Genomic DNA, 17,495 nt, shown 5'->3' with positions numbered 1-17,495 from the left:
GGGTTGCCCTTACCTCCTCTCGTGTGGCATATCTTGGGGGAGAACCTCAGGTTGCCAGTGGAGACCAGATAAACAGGAGTGGGATTATGAGTAAAGTCAAATCAGATGGAGAGGTGTGTGCGTGGGGGGGGGGGGTGGCATTAACATGAGTGGACGTTTTTTTCCCCTCTGTCCTTGAGCTAGGAGAGTCGTTACTTGTTGCCTCATGGATGTGGTAGCCATGGATATTTACCAGAGAAGTGGATCTTGAACAAAGAATCATTTCCTTGCATAATTTTCTGTACACCCAATCATTGTAGCATAAAAAATTAGTTGTCAGCGCTGGCTACCAGGAATAGGGTTGCAAGAGGTGAAGTTAACTTCACAGGAAACTAAGTATCGGGGCTCTGTGGGAGCAGAGGTGATCCCAGGGGAAGGGGATAAAAAGACATTTTTTAAAGAAACTTATAGTAGATCTAGTTTCTATCCAGGTGTCTGGGATAATCATACTGTTGATAATATTAATACAGTCAAAACGTAATTAGCTACTTATGTGCCAGACACGTTCTTTTATATTGTTATGTTTTTATGTATTATCTCACGTAATATTTACAGCCATCCTGTGAGGTAGTTACAATTGTCATTTCCTTTTTATAATTAAGGAAACTGAGGCACAGATGTACAAAGCAACTTGTCTAAGGTCATATAGCTGGTAGGGCTGTCTGGCCCTAGACCCCCACTCATAACTACTACGTGACCAAAAGACAATAGGATGGGGCAAGGGACCCCTGGGTGGCTCAGTTGGTTAAGCGTCCGACTCTTGATTTTGGCTCAGGTCATGATCTCACGGTTCACGAATTTGAGCTCCACATTGGGCTCTTTGCTGACAGTGCAGAACCTGCAGAGGGATTCTCTCCTTCACTCTCTGCCCCTCCCCCACCCCCAGTCTCTCAAAATAAAGTTTAAAAAAAAAAACTGTTAAAAAAAAAATAGAATGGGGCTGGGTTAGGGTTGTAAGTACAGAGTGAACATTTTGGGAGTGTTAGATATTAAAAGGGTCATTTTAGGAATTGTGTTTGGAAACAGAATGAACGAGAATTAAAAGAACAAGGCTGGCCCTTGCTAGGCGGAGCTTGGAATAGGCACCAACCTCTTGTTGGAGCTGATGGACATCATACTCCCTTGGCTCCTTATTAAGTGATTGTCTCTAAGCACCAGACAGACCTTCCTAGGTGGGCTTGTGTGTTGGGCTGTTACTCAGCAAACTACATTCCTCCTCTGCCTACTGTTTCCTCGTTAAGCTCTGCTACTAGGGGCTGCTGGAGGGCTTCTGGGAGGCTGGAGGAGGCAGAAGGGACATGATTCATCCCATTTCTTTGCTGTGCTTGTCAGCCTCGTTCCAGAAAGGGTCTTTCACTCTGCTAGCCACCGTTGGTACCTGTCTCCAGCTCCTTGCTACATCCTAGAACCAACCTCCTGGACCCCTTGGAGACTCCATCACCTGGCCGTCCTCAGAAGTTTGAGTCCCAGCCCTGCGTGGACCTTCACAGAGGGTCCTGAGAGGCCAGCCACCTGTCCCTCAGAGGTCTGGTCCCAGCTCTGTGGGTCTCCTCCTCTCAACTGTTAGATTCTGATAACCCCACTTCCTCCCTTTGATTCCCCACTGTGCCCCCCTCCCCACCTCCAGCGGTGGGAGCTACTTCCTGCAGTTTTGCTCTATTACTCAGTCTTCTCATTTGTTTATATCAAATAGTATCAGTTGCAATACCTAGCATTGTTTCTATATTTCTAACTGGCCTCTGACTGATAAATCTTCCTGTGTCCTGGCAGGGGAGGGGAGAGGCAAGCTGATACCCAGAAACCATGTTTTTCAAATTTGAGAGTATAGGGGGCTCACCAGAGAGGCTTGTTAAGTAGAACATATCCCTCCAGTTAAAAAAATTTTTTTTTCAACGTTTTTTATTTATTTTTGGGACAGAGAGAGACAGAGCATGAACGGGGGAGGGGCAGAGAGAGAGAAGGAGACACAGAATCGGAAACAGGCTCCAGGCTCCGAGCCATCAGCCCAGAGCCTGACGCGGGGCTCGAACTCACGGACCGCGAGATCGTGACCTGGCTGAAGTCGGACGCTTAACCGACTGCGCCACCCAGGCGACCCCATATCCCTCCAGTTTTAATCATTCTGATGCAATAGGTTGGATATGGGCTGTTTTTGAAACAGACATCTTAGATGTTCCTGATGTAGTTACTCTGTCTCAGAGGCTTTGAGAAAATCTACCCCAATCCAGGGCCTTCTCATGGGGCTATTTCTTAGGTCTGGGCTTTTCCTGGGGTCTAGAAACAAATTTTACTAATTTTTTTATAGGATGGGTGCTATATGCTAATCTTTGTCCCAAGGCCCCCAAGGTTGTACATTGCCCCTGGAGGCTGAACAGCCAACCTTGTTTAGCCCAGTGAGCTAGGATACAATTAACTGGGAGAAAGGAGCTTTTTCCCTTAATTGTGCATTGTCCACTTGTCAGGCCTGGCACATCCAGGTTGGTGTCCATTTAGAGAGGTTCCTTTTTCTTGTTCGTACAAAGGCAACATGCGTGTAGCTGACATAGGATGGATGGGACTGACCTTGAAGTAGAGACAGCCCCTTCTTTTTCATGTGCAGCCTTTCCCGTTTCCAGGTGGCTTAAGGTTGGAGCAGTGAGGAATGGGAGACACCCATTAGAACAGGACACTTGTGTCTTTTGGCCTTTGCCAGTGGGTGTATCTGTTTATCTGTATGAATAGCAGTGGACATTCCTCTGTGGAATGTTGGCTTCCGTTTGATTGATTTAATCAGTAGAATGAGTGGGTTTTGCTGGGAGGGGTTGAATTGCCCCCTCAGAGCAGAACAGGAAGTTTTTCAATCCTGCCAGATCATGGGGCTTTGGGTTTGCAGGGGACAAGGACTTGACTTCGACCTTTAAATGAATATAAAAAATCCAGTTCGCTCTGCAGGAATGTGTCCCTCTTGCAGTCCAGGGCCTGACGCAGTGGTTCCTGGGGCGGATTTGGAGGACTGCTGGTGGCTCCGTCACCTCTTCACACTGTTACGTGTTTTATGTCACTACTTTATTCTCAGGTGGAATCATCAGAGGCCCTACTGTATTAGCTTTTGCCTCATTTTGTGTAGCTCCTTTGTGCTGATCGGTGGCCCGAGGATTCAGTTTTTAAAAACTGAGGTTCCTGACCCATTCTGGTGGCACACTGCTCTTCAGTATGAGCTTTCCTGTGACATTTGACTCCAAAATTAAAACAGGTGTTCTGCGGATCAGAAATGACTTCAGGCAGATAGGCTCCCTAGGCCTGTTCTTGAAGTTAACTGCCACTATCCACCGACTGCCTACTCAGAACACACACGACGAGCGGTTCAGAGATAACAACTTGAGTAAAATTGCACTTCCTCCTCGCTTCTACATTGTATAGTCGGCCAGGGCCTGGTGTTCTTTGTGTAGAACACAGCTTCACCTCCCTTGTGGATAGGTGGCCTCCCCAGGGATGGGTTGACGTGAGTTTTGATTCACTTAGCAAACGCTTATTGAAGGCCTCCTGCTCCAGGCAGGGACCTCATAGGAAGGGCTGATTTGAGGAGTAATACGGCAGAGGAAGAGCGCTCCAGGCTCGTGGAAGTGCTAGGATGAGGCCGCACTGGTCCTGGTCCTCGGGAGCAGAGAGGAAATGACTAACTCACCTGCGGTTGTTGGAGAAGGCAGGTCTCAGGCGATTCCCCACCAATCTCTGGGGCTAGGTTGTCAAAAGCACCTGCCCCTTGGAAAGAGGATGTTCTTTTTCTTAGCAAATAAATGCACATTCACAGAGAAAGACATTTCCTCCAAGTCAGCATCAGGGCTAGAATCCTAGAAGAGTTTAAGCTTTAAGGGGTCTAACCCCTAAATGAGTGCTCTTCAGACGAATAAAGTTTTTTTTTTTAAAACTGGCAAGTAATCATATTCAAAGAGTGCTTTTTTTTAATCTACTGTATATCATTAAGAAAACAGAAAATGTCTATGAGTAAATCCCAGTATGAATCATATTGAATTCAATGGGAGTCTGTTTTTTTAATAATTCCTCATCGTGTACTTACCACTCCTCTTTAACCAGATGCCTAGAATTTACTTACCCCCCCATATTTATTATTGATTTTATTTATATCAGGTAATCCCAATCCATGTACTTTCTGAATTTAGTAAGTGTAGTACAGGGTTTGTTTGTTGTTGTTTTTTTTTTCCCTAATTGTTGCTTTAGATGTAGCTTGAGGTCCAAGGTGAGTTTATTGACATTCTCTTCAATTTGATTCCACATCCCAGTTCCCCTCTATCTCTCTTAAGATCAGATCCCCAGGCTACTTTTTGTTTTTCTGTGGCATTATCAGATGGTTCTTGCTGAGTTATATACAAGTGCTGCTTTTCTTTGGTGAGGTCTGTGACCTCTAAAGGTTCCAACAAGCCAGGCTTTCTCGGGTAAGTTACCGTAGTTTGTCCAGATCAGTGGTGAAAGGTAAGGATATTTGCTCAGTGGTCATTTCTCCACCTCACCCTGGTTGCCTGCCTGCCTGTCCTTCTTGCCTGCCTCCCTCCCTCCCTCCCTCCCTCCCTCCCTTCCTCCCTTCCTCCCTTCCTCCCTTCCTCCTTTCTCTCCTTCCATCTGTGTGAGCTCTGAAACTCCTCTAGCAATCCCAGAAGGTGGGTCTACCAACTGGTTCTTTTGATGGAGGCAGAAATCCGTAACTCAGGAGGGTCCCCTGCTTGTAGCTTCCTTGAGAAACGTGGCCTTGCTGTGTGCTGCCTGGTGTATACACGCAGTCTGTACCCTTTATACACACAGGCTTAGCAGTAGTGTCTTGTTTTGTTAAGGAATCCATATAGCGAATTACACATAACCCCTGTCTCATTGTTTCTGTTCTGTGTGTTTGACTTGAGAGCTTATTGTGCTGTTCCTTTCACGTAGGATGCACCAAATGACAGGCAAGTAGCCCTGAGAGTTTTCTCTTTGTGGGAAGTAGTAGGACGAGGTGGATGGTAACATGGTGACATGTAATAAATCAGTTTGGGCCCGTGTCCTGAGTATGTGCATATGTTACGCTGAATCAAATGTGATCATTTTTGATCTGGAAGAATGGCAACTTCATATGTGTAAGCTAATAACTTAAAAACTGGACCATCAGGTAAGGAAGGGTGCACCTTTGAAGCCAAATAGTAGTAACACAGGGAGGCAAAATACAGAGTGCAGCAAGCTTTTATGTGATTCGTAATGCTTTTGTATTTAAAAACATTAATTGCTAACCTTATCATATTAGGAGGTCTCAAGCAAAATTCTGAGTTTTCAGCTTCTCTGCAAAAATTGGAATCTTGCTGTGCTAGGTCAGCAAGCTTCCGTGGTGACATTAGTGGAGGCAGAATGGCAGCTGTGCCCCTGCAGAACTCACATGTGTGTCCATTCACTCACTGGCCAGCTTCTGGCTCTCGTGTGACCTTGACTGGCCTCGTGGGCTTTGAGGTTGGGCACATGATATAAATAGAACACATAGAGTAAGTTGGATAAACAGAGAATTGGAAGGAGTCATCTGCCGGACCAAAGCCATTTGTTTGGTTTACTATCTACCACCAACCAGCACATCCAAAAAGAAAGCCTGATACAGCTCTGGACACTACTCACTGAGGAGGGACAGGGAAGCGTAATTAAAGAGTTCTTTCCTGTGCTAAGAGATGGGCAAACTCTTGTTAAAAGTTTTGGCTTGGTGCTCCTCATTTAAGTAGGATGTGATGACAGCTTCCTTCCACCGGCCACCATTCATGTTATAGGCTAACATATCTATTTTGTTTATTTTTAAAATCCTGACATACTCAGGAGAGGTTACTGGACAATTGACCACATCCTAACTTTAACATAAGGAAATATATATTAGTCTAATATATATAAGTCTTTAACATAAAGACTAAAACATATATTTTTGGAGCACCTGGGTGGCCCAGTCGGTTACGTGTCAGACTTTGGCTCAGGTAATGATCTCGAGGTTCGTGGGTTTGAGCCCCACATCCGACTCTGTGCTGACCACTCAGAGCCTCAGGCCTGCTTCGGATTCGGTGTCTCCCTCTCTCTCTCTGCCTCTCCCACGTTCATGCTCTTTCTCTTTCAAAAATAAACATTAAAAAATTTTTTTAATAAAGACTAATACATATGTTTTAAAGTACGAGATCTTTATTGCTACATTATTCATATTGGGCGGAAAACTGGAAATAAAGAGAAGACTGATCAATAGAAGAAGGGCTGAATAAATTATGTTACACCAACATCATGAAATATGTAGCAATGCAACAACAAATTGGCAGGACACCAGTTGACTTGGAGGGATTTCCCTGAATAGTATACTAACTTAAGATTTAATTAGTACTTCCTGTGTAGGAACAGTTCTAAGGGCTTTCCATGCATTAACTCATTTGATCCTCATAGCTGCCCTTTGAGCCCTGTGAGCCCATCATACAAATGAAGAAATTGAGGCATGGAGAAGTTAAGTAAATCATCCAAGGATAAGCATTTGTTTGTTTTTTATTTTTAAAAATGTTTTTATTTTATTTTTGAGAGAGAGTGAGGGCAAGTGGGGGAGGTCAGAGAGAGGGCGGTGGGGAACAGAGGATCCCAAGCAGGCTCCATGCTGAAAGCAGAGTGCAATGCAGGACTCAAACTCAAAAATCTGAGCCATGAGATCATGACCTGAGCTGAAGTCAGATGCTCAACTGACTGAGCCACTCAGGCGCCCCCAAGGATAAGCATTCAGTATGTGGCAGGCCTAGGTTATGAACTCATGCAATCCAGATTGAGATTTTTAAAAATGATTTTTAGGTTATGTATCAAAGTACATTATAAGTAATAAGTTTAGCTATAGAATATTAATTCATAGCTATTTCAGAATTCTCTGGATTCTTCTATTTTATTATGTTCAACTCATTATGTTGTCTCAGACCTTAGAAATCACTTAGTCCTCTGGTTTTCAAAGTTAGCCCTCCTCTTTCCCTCTTTAAACCAAGTCAATCTTCCTGGTAAGCAGAATGATACTTAGTACTGACATGGAACGGCTTTGCCTTCTCTTTTGCCCTGGGGTGAGTGCAAACTATAGATACAGTTTATGTCCTTTGCATTGCAGGTACAGAAATGCATTGCAGAGAGAGAGCCTAATGTTCATTGAGTTGATGTTTCCAGGGATGTAATTAGGCCTCACAGGTAGATTTTATTATGCCCATTAAGGAAACTGAGCTTTAGAAATTAGGAAACAGGAAATTGTTACCAGAGTTGCATAGAATGTTTATTGAACCTTCTCTTCTAGGGTCTTCCTTACCTAAGGTTTGGGAGCTACTGTGGCCTACCGGAGGCCCTTCAGTTGAATGTTGTCTTAGCTAGCGCTTAACTCGATTAGGCAGCTGTTGAGAATGTCTAATTTGTAGGGCATTATTTACCACAGGTGATAGTGGGGCAGTGACGTAGATGGATAATGAAGGGCTTTTTTGTATTAATCAGCTTGGGCTCCTGTAACAAAACACTGTGGCCTGGGTGCCTCAAACAACGGGAATTTATTTCTCACAGAAGTCCAGATCAGGGTGCTTTCTGGTGAGAGTGCTCCTCCCTTCTTTTTCTCAACCATAATGCCAGGGACTGGACTTGACTGTCCTTAAGGCTTCCTGCCCCTCACTCATTGCTCTTGATCTCTCTTGTGGTTGAAGGCAATCTTTGGAGTCAAAGCGGTCTAAATCGACCAGCGGGTGGTTGCGCGTGTTCATGCTATGGCAGTCATCTCAGGTGCGTTCTCCCTAGAGATGAGAAGGTGCCACTTGTTTTCCAGCCACTCACAGTTGTTAAGTAATAGCAACTCTGAGGTTGTTCAACTCTATACAAGACTTTCCCTACCGCTGCCTCTCTTTCCAGAATTCTTATTTTTGTCCACATGCTTGCATATGTCTGTGGAAGGCAGGAGACTTTTTTTTTATAGTCAAGGACTTAAAAGACTATGGGAGGCAGTCCCCTTTTACAGGCACTTGTGTTATCCCTTCTGGGAATCTGTTTTCATCTTTCCTGTTTTTCAGTTCCACTGCTTTGAAGTGTTCTGGGATGTGGATTAAGGATGGAAAGTGGAATTGGGGAGAGTTTTACAACAGGTAGAGCTGAGAATGGCTTCCCATCAGCAGCTCGTTAAAGACGTTTGTTGATTTCTCTGCTGGATACCAGGCCCAGTGCTAACCAGCTACTTATCACTTTCTCTGTGGCTCCGCCAGTGATGGTCTCTTGTTCTGGAGACCTTGACTGGAAAGTACACTTTGCTATCAGCAGGGCTCTTTGTAGTATTTGGCTCTGATATCTAGAGCATTCTGGATTGAACCCAGCATGCTGTGATCTGCAGGGCCGAGGCCGATGTGGTAGGACTTGGAATAGAAGCTGATGGAGCAGGCAGTGAGATTAGGGACAGGGAGGCCCTTTTAACGACCTCTGACAACAGCACTCTGTCCTTGAACGAGAGAGTAAGGCTCACTTGAATCTTCCCTCTAGGTGGTTTCTCTTTTGTTCAAGCATGGAGGACATTTTTTTCTGGTCCTATAAGGCCAGGACAAGTGAGGAAGGGAAATGTGGGCTCTGGCCTATGGGAAGCAGGGAAGAGCATGGAGCTTGGAGTCTGGCAGACTGACTCAGACCCCGGCCCAGGCACTTGGCTGCGTGGGCAAGTTTTCCAAGTCCCAGTGTTCTCACATATCAAATGAGGCTAGGAACAAAAAGTGAACAGGCTTGTAATGACAATTATTGCATGAGTAGAGATACCATACAGGGGGTGGTTAGTATATGGAGATTTTCTTTCCCAATGAACACAGGTTGGACTTCCTCGAATGGGAGTCTTGAAGTTTTGGAGCTTAGGGTGATCTGCTTGGGATACCAGGTCAGGGGGCCAGAGCTGACGTTGAGACCACAGGAGGAAAGAAAGGGCAGAATCTCAGCTCTGAAGACACCCCCTTGGGCACTTCCTTGGCGTGGGAAAGTGTTGACTTGTACTAGAAATGTCATCCCTGTCTGTCACATCTGTAAGGAAAGCGAATACTGATCTCCCTTCCGTATTGCCCAAAGCTGCCCCCGCCCACATCTTATGATATTTGATGAGTCATTCGAGAAGTAGCCCTGGAAGAAAGGCTTTAAGGAGAAAGGTCGATGGTCAGATCTGACCCTCTTTTACACAGTCCTGGGCCTAGGCTGTTTCTCTCCTTGGCAGTCTTGCAGGGGTAAAGGATTTATGTGATCAGAAGGAGGGTTTTGGTATTCTTTGCAGAAGTGAGATGCCTTAACCCAGAGGTCTTTTTGCCCCTGTGGAATATAAATCGGATTAGGAGCTCTTTGTGCTCTGCCACAAATCACTACACGTCTACATTTTGCTCTTATAAAATATGGATAATGACATGACTCTGTCTCCTAGGAGTTTGAGTGCATTAGCTAACGATCATGAAACCTTAGAAATAGGAAATTCATATGAATGCCGAGAGCTTTTGTAATTACACATTTGCATCACTCGCTTGGCATCCTTGAAAGTCGTGCTTTCAACACGAGAATACTTGGGTTGATTCCTGTTCTTCTAATTGTAGAGCAAGCGCAGAAGAAAGAAGCTCAAAGAACACTCAGAGCAGATAAGTTGTCACAGCATCTCGTGGAAACCCTGAAGTAGCTCAAGCTGTAGTGGTTTGGCTTGGGCTGAAGTGGAAGAAGAGCTTGAGATATTTTAAGGGCACTGAAGTTAGAGAATACTGGGAGCCAAGGATGGTAATGGCCTCCACGCAGTGTTGTGCTCAGACGCTCATGTCTCTTGTCCCTGTGACCTCAGACCCGTCACTTGGTCAGCCTTTGTCCTGGGCAGCAATACACCTGCCATATGAAAGTGGGCTTTTTCGATGTGGGTCGCCCTCCTGGGTACAGATACTGTTTTTGTAGCCTGTAGAACAGTCCACATTTTCCCTTTCCTCCCACAGAGGATTATTTTCAGATTTAGAAACTCTTTACAAAGATGTCAAAAGGTAATGTTCTGAATACCTTGAGGAGAAGACTTTTTAAAAAATAGGTATTTGTTTATGAAGGGGGTTACGAACATTAACCAGACAGCATGCCCCTTGATAGCTGATGCTGTTTTTATTTCGTTTCAGGCAGTGGAGCTACTGCTGTGGTCCAGGCTGCCCTTTGCAAGCCCAGGCAAGAACGTGTAGCCATAAAGCGGATCAACTTGGAAAAATGCCAGACCAGTATGGATGAGCTATTAGTAAGTAAAAAAGCGGAGGATCCCTGCTGGTTGCTCCTCGTCACTTATGGGTGTGTGGAGATGGGCCAGAGAAACAGGAGAAAGGAGAGCAAAGGCAGCTTGGTGTTCTCTCCTATTTGGACACACGTGTTTCTTGGAAAGCAGCCCACACCGCGTTTCCTCCCCTGCTTAATTATATCGTACCTGATGATGGTGTTGTATAGCGTGTGACTTACTTTGCTTTGACAAGCAGGATTTTGTTCAGTCCTCATAATTCCAGGGTGGGGATGGTCTCAGTGCTGACGACTCTATTTTGGAAAAGCAGGGAGCAGACGCAGTTAGCTGACCTAAGGCCACGTGATACTGCAAGTGCCGAGCCGGGTGGAGAGCTTCTGGCCCTCTGTCTAGAATCACGACACAAACAGGAATTACTCTCCAAACAGTTTGTCGGTCATTGTGCCTTTCAGAAATTACAAAATGACCTACGCATTTCAGTTATTCAGAATACTGCAGGGTGGCTTGGGTTTGGCTGACAAGAGCAGTCTGTTTCTCGTACGTGGCACCGTGTACCTCTTACTCTAAATGAAGTACGTACGTTACGTAAATGATTGGAGCTTTTCAGTGTGGGTATGACTATAGTAGCACTGGTTGGTTGCAGGAACATTTGCTCTTGGCTTAACTGACTCATTATTAAATGAACAGCTTGGCAAATGGTTATTAGTTGCCCGGCAAACTGTGAAGGGTTTGAGAGTTTAATCTCATAAATATAGTTGTCCTTCTGCCTGCCAATTTTCTTTTTTTTTCCTTTTGGCCATTTATTTGAGGATAATAGGAAACTGCAGCGGAGGAGTTAACTGATTGGTTATCCCAACCCTAATCCCAGGACAAATATTAGTACGACAGCTCCACACAAGCTACAAAGTATAATGACATTTGGCTCCAAATGAAGAAGCCTTTTGTTGTGTTCTACATTGGGAATGGAATGCCATTAACAAGAGCTTTTTGTCTTTACTCAGAATATAGCTTTTATTTCAGGCTTAATTACAGCACACTATAGTATAAATTAAGTACAAGGGTAAAGCTGTACTTTTCCAGATCTGTTTGGCCTCACATTTTAAATTAGGCTACACAAGGCATAGGTTTCACTGGGATTGAAGCGACAGATTGCCAGCTAACTCAGATTAAAGGAAGGGCTACCACGATTTAATGTTAATTTCAGAAAGAAAGGAAGAAAGGAAGGAAAGAAGAAAGAAAGAAAGGAAAGAGAAAGAAAGAAACAGAGGGAGGGAGGGAGAAGGAGGAAGGGAGGAAGGAAGAAAACGCCCCAAATTCACAGAATTTGCATGTATTTAAGGCTTTTTACCTTCTTCAAAATATCAGCTGTGCTTTGCTCTTACTGAAATTATTGCTGCATCCTTCTGTTGCTTGTGATCACAGCGACCAATAAAATTGTGCCTTCGTCACCTGACCAATTTTGAAGGTCACTTTTCCCAAGTGGAAAAAGCACTTAACAAACTGTGGGGAGAGTCGGGTCCTGCTTCTGCCACCAACTTATTTTCTACCTTTGGTCAAGTCATCTAACTGTACTGCACTATTTAGAAAGAGAGATGGGTTGGAAAATCTCTAAGATCCCTTTATAGGTGTCCTCAGATTCTGGGTCTATAGTGAGTACACACTAATTAAAAAAAAAAAAAAAAAGATTGGAGAGTACATTTCCATATGCCCTGTCTGGAAATACCACTCACAAATTTGCTCGTGATGATTATATTTGATTGTGGTGCTCTGTTGGAGGTCCCATGGCCATCCTGTTGGTACCAGCAGAATATTTACACACGGTCTGTATGAGGCCTGTGCGCATTTGTGTCTGACAATTCCAGAACCAGCCTTCTGGGCAGATGCAGTGGTTCCTGATCTCTACCAAGCCCCAAACTGCCCCAGGCCTCCACGTTCTCCCTCTGTTGGCTTCTCATCAGCAGTCCGCTGCCAGCAATGGAAGTTACAGGAGGGTCCTAGTGGAGGCAGCAGGGTGGGGGAGAATGGAGGGGAGGGTGGGCAGTCCACGCCCTTTCCTGTTTCCCTGAGAGCAGGACCAGTAACAGTGGCATTTGGAGATAGTGCTTGTAATTTGGGCATAGCTGCACATGTAAGGACTGGGGCTTTTCTGGCTTTGTGCTTGTCTCCGTTAATCTGAGGTTTTAGGAGTTATGAGTTTGCTTATTAGCAGTTAGTTTATTTATCTCATTCTTTTCCCCCTCTTAGTTCCCATGTTGTGTTAAGAAAGCATAGTATATGTGTATAATTATCCACTTTTCATTTAAAAGGTGTATTGATTTCTTGTGTCGATCTTTCCTTAACCTGGAACCTTTGAGCTTTTGATGTCTTGATATTTCTAGAGATGGGGGGCGGGGAATGGCTATGGTCCTTTAGGATGTTTGTCCTTTGCAAACAAAAAGAAATGGAACTTACAGTATGGACTACCTAATGTTGCCAGGCTTTGTGGCCCAGCTGTTGGCACACGAGATTGTGTGGAGCGAAGTTGGTGTAATCCTTTTGATTTCTAATACTGCTGTTGCTCGTACTTTCATTATCTCTGCGGGTTCACATTTTGGCAGTGTTTGGACATCCGGCATCCTAATAATCCTTTAATTCCCTGTGTGTGTGTGTGTGTGTGTGTGTGTGTGTGTGCACATTATGTATAGGTCAGTGCTCTGCATCATTTCACAAACTGTGCCATGTGTTAACTGGAAGCCATTGTTCTTGTAAGAAACAATGGCCACTGGAATCCTTATCTTGTGAGTGTTATGTCATAGAAGTCACAGTTATCAACTATTTGCTGGCAGTTAGAACATCTGTCTCCCCTACTGAAACTGTATCGCCTCCCACTTCCTACCCTCTGTCCTGTCCCTGCCCCCTTGTCCCAACTCCCATAGGAAAGTGGGGTTTATACTCACAGGGCAGATGGACAATCTGTCAGATTCTGTGCTCATGTGGAGTTTATTTTAGGTTTGGCTGATGAAGGGTTCAAATGGTCATGATTTTTCTTTTTTTTTAGCATTTTTTTTTTAAGTTTATTTATTTTGAGAGAGGGAGAGAGAGCGCATGTATGCACGTGCACTTGCACAAGGGGGCAGAGAGGGAGGGAGAGAGAGAGAATCCCAAGCAGGCTCCGTGCTGTCAGCACAGAGCCCGATGTGGTGCCCAAACTCACAAACCGTGAGATCATGACTTGAGCAGAAATCAAGAGTTGGACACTTAGCTGCCTGAGCCACCCAGACGTCCCAGGTGGTCATGATTTCTGAAGCTATCGTCTCTGAGAATGAAGGGAAGAAGTATTAGATGAAATCATTGGTGCTAAATTTAAATTGGTAATTTAAGTAAAATTTATATTGTTGAAATGAGTACTGTAATATTCCTCAATGATAATTTGGTTCCAGATCTCATGTATATACATTTAGTAATTTATTTGGTAAATATTTAATGAGTTTCTACATTGTGCTTAGGCCCATTAGAAGGATGGGTTTTGGGTGTGTATATAGGACAACAAAGGCATATGCTCATCTTCATGGCAATTAGGTTAGAAAACCCTAGAACAAATGTTTTTCTTGGCATCACATGAATAGCATTTAGTTAATCTAATTCTTGTTCTATGCATTCTTTTAAGTTTTCATGTATGTTGTAGAGTTTGGCCTGTAACTATATCCTAATCTCTTTAGGTATGATGATTTGGTGGTTAATTTTCCAGGAGGCAGGGGATGTTACTTGTATGTTCTGTATTTCTGACCACTCCAACCTAGAGGCTTTGGTAATTTCTGAGATTTGCTAATCCCACATTTTTTTTTTTTTTTAATCCCGCAGTGGTGTAAATGACTATAATAGGCTAACACTCTCTGGGAGGTATTTATAGTTTTAGAGCAGAACTTGTGGACTGTGTGATTATTAAACCCTACTAGGTGCTAGACACTGAGCCAGGCGATGGGAAAACAAAGATGATTTCTGTTTTTTGGGGAGCCTGGGGACTGGTAAATGAGTTTCTTCATTTTTATTTTGGGTTGGTGAGCTTTTTGAGCTAAGGATAGCTTTCTACACTTTTTCCATCTAGACATGGCTTAACAGAATATAGACAGATTCTCTAGTGTGCATTCCTTGCTTTTCAGTAGGAATTTAAGGCTTCCTAAATGGGTCTGATCCACTGTCATGCCAACTAGTATATTCTATGTGAAGGTGGCCTTGAGGTTTCTTGAAAGAGCTTAGTTCTCTCGTTTGTGGTCAGCCTCAGAGGTTAGGGATGCTGCTCAAGGGCCCACTTACTTCCCTTAAAATCTATTTCATGAGTGAAGAATTAACCTGTTCTTTCTGAACTCATCTTTTGGTCTCTGTCACCAGGTGACACTTCCATAAATGTGACATAGTCGTCCTTCCTTTCATTCGTCTTAAAACCCACTTTTTCCAACCTTCAGGGAACTCTTCATTATTTTTACCCAGGGACTGATGAACATTTTGATTCATCACCTTACTTGACTTCATGATTTTTAGACGTTAGCCATATCCTCAATGTGTTTTCTCTGGACTAGAGCTCTCATATTTTTAGTCTTGTCTTTGGTACCTAGTCACAGAAAACTCAGTAGCATTTTCTCATTCCTTCATATACATCAATGCTCTCAAAACATACCGTTTAATTCTTAGGGACAGGAATGCTATGTGTGTAAGAGAGACCCTGGCCCTGGGGCCAGGCAAAGTGCTTGTTTCTTCAAAGAAAAAAAAAAAAGGTCCATTGTTTGATTCTATTATGAAATAATATGTAGTGATCATTAAAATATGGTAGTATATGATGGGTGACAAATGTGAGCAAAATTGTTTCAAAAAGCAACGGCTACCCGTGATTGCTGAAACTTGTGATGGAGGGAGAATTGCTTCCTGGGTCAGAGGGCCCGGGTCTTCACTTGGATCGTGGACTTGAGACGAATCATTTATACCTCAGTCTTTTCATTTGTTCAGTGAGGAATTCTGCTTGATGGCAAAACTTATTTTTATCACCGAAGTCTATGGTTCTGTGTATTTAAAAATCAATTCTTTTAATGAAGTTACTTTTAAAAATTACTTGCAGAAAAACACTGATTACTAGCAAATTATGCTTATAATTCAGGATAGAGTCAAGTCACTCCAGTGTTACAGGGTAACAGTAACATTCCACTGTAAGTGCATAGATTGGGGTACATAGGGTGCCATCTGTGTCTCCTGTGTACATAATGAAAGAGCCTCTCAGCCTCCAACCGGAAAGAATCTGGCATTTGCCCTTCTCTTCCTATATCATTTCTGTAAGGATATTTTGCTGTATTTCATGGATACGATTCATAGATAAATCGAGAGCTTACTTTCCTCAGAACAAAGCCCCTGCCCTCATTTTGCTTTTCTGCCATAATGTTATTTCTTATTTCTTTTGATCTGCTCTTTTCTTTCTACTCATCTCTCCCTTTCTCTCTACTCTCTTTACTTGTCTTTAGAGGAATAAATCAACTATGATTTGTAGGTTATTTTGGAGAATAAAGCTTTAGATGTTTATTTTGCCTAATGGTCATTTGAGAGAATAGTTTAATTATCCCCTAATAGTTTAGTTATCTGACATAGGCTTCTCTCATACTTATTTAAAAATAAATTACAATTATTTGGGACCTCTGAGCAGTTCTTCTAGCTAGAAGGGGTTTTCCCCCTTTTAATTGAGATTTAGAAAATTAAAATTTTTTTACGTTTATTTATTTTTGAGAGAGACATAGAAAGGGAGGGAGAGGTAGAGAGAGAGGGAGACACAGAATCTGAAGCAGACTCCAGGCTCTGAGCTGTCAGCACAGACCCCGACACAGGGCTCGAACTCATGAGCTGCAAGATCATGACCTGAGCCAAAGTCGGAAGCATAACCGACTGAGCCACCCAGGCTTCCCGAGGTTTAAAAAATTAAAAAAAATTTTTTTCCCTGCATTTTTGCCTAATGTCTGTAATTGTGTTCATACTTTTGTAAGCCTTGCTTATTGTAGAAAAAAATTATACTGGTTTGAGGATGTCAGCCTAAAAAGCTGGAAACTATAATGTGTGTTTTCCTTATTATATAAATGAAAGTATTTTTCCATGCTTTTTGAACAAAAGAATTTTTTAATTAGTAGATTAATTATTCATATCCCAGCTCATTAGTGCTTCACCATACGTGGTAATGAATTGCATTTGGCTGTTTCTTGTAGAATCTTTTATACCAAGGGTATAGCATTAAAATACAAGTGTATTTTACTGAATGTACTATTTTGAGCATTTCAGGTCTCAAATATTAAATTATTTTACTTAGTTTTGTAATTATTTTCATACACTTTGGTGTTTGTTTTTACCAAAGTATAATCCAGCTGAGGGCAGGATTAGGAATGGGAGATTTTTGGATATTTTGAAGACATACATTTTTAAGAAATTAGAGAATATTACATATGCAAAACTAATTTATTTTTACAGCTCTAAAGTTACATTAGCTGGCGTGTGATTCGTAGAACCAAATTCATAGAATTTGGAACGTGAAATTTAAATGTTATAGTTGATTCAGGTAATAAACATACTAGTTGAATTTACTTTTAGGTCAATTTTTATACATGTGTTAGAAATGGCTTGCTGGGGCGGGTGCCTGCGTGGCTCCATCGGTTGAGTGTCCGACTTCGGCTCAGGTCATAATCTCACAGTTCGTGGGTTCAAGCCCTGCATGGGGCTCTGTGCTGAGAGCTCAGAGCCTGGAGCCTGCTTCAAATTCTGTGTCTCTCTCTCTCTCTGCCCCTCCCCTGTTAATGCTCTCTCTCCAAAAATGAATAAACATTGAAAAAAATTAAAAAAAAAAAAAAAAAAGAAATGGCTTGCTAAAATGTTTAACATCTCATTTTTTTCCCCAAAGAGTAAACAGAAATGAATATTGTAAGGACACATGTTTCTGAACTTACATGTGCTTAGTAACAGAGAGACCCAGTACATACTCATTTTCAGAGTAGGAGAAAATGGGGAAAGCACGCTTAGATTGAATACAACTTTAGTTACATCTTGTTTATTTTTTATACCTCCCTTTTACCATCCTTCTGGAAAATGTTATTGGCTTGGGTTGAGACCAAGGATTTTGTTCTTTCCTCTGTTATCTTCTTTGTTTTGGTTTGGTTATTTCCACAATTAATTAGCTGCTGTGGAAACAGAAGGACTGTGGAACAGTCAGAGA

The 17,495-nt window shown here is 42.8% G+C and overlaps 1 protein-coding gene across 6 annotated transcripts in view; it reads left to right on the top strand.

Moving 5' to 3' along the window:
• The window catches only part of STK39 (serine/threonine kinase 39), a 317,083-nt gene that overhangs the window by 48,948 nt on the left and 250,640 nt on the right, over positions 1-17,495 (top strand). For all 6 annotated transcript variants that reach the window (XR_006220759.1, XM_042994630.1, XM_042994631.1 and 3 more), the window contains exon 2: positions 10,176-10,288. Coding sequence is in view for 5 of the 6 variants with exons in the window: in XM_042994630.1 (XP_042850564.1) it covers positions 10,176-10,288 (113 nt within the window). In the remaining variant the exon portion in view is untranslated. The remainder of the gene's footprint in view (positions 1-10,175; positions 10,289-17,495) is intronic.

The sequence above is a fragment of the Panthera tigris genome, chromosome C1 (genome assembly GCF_018350195.1).
Source record: "Panthera tigris isolate Pti1 chromosome C1, P.tigris_Pti1_mat1.1, whole genome shotgun sequence".
NCBI classification, from domain to species: domain Eukaryota; kingdom Metazoa; phylum Chordata; class Mammalia; order Carnivora; family Felidae; genus Panthera; species Panthera tigris.
Note: the sequence above shows the minus strand (reverse complement) of the source record. Positions and strands in the feature narration are given on the sequence as shown.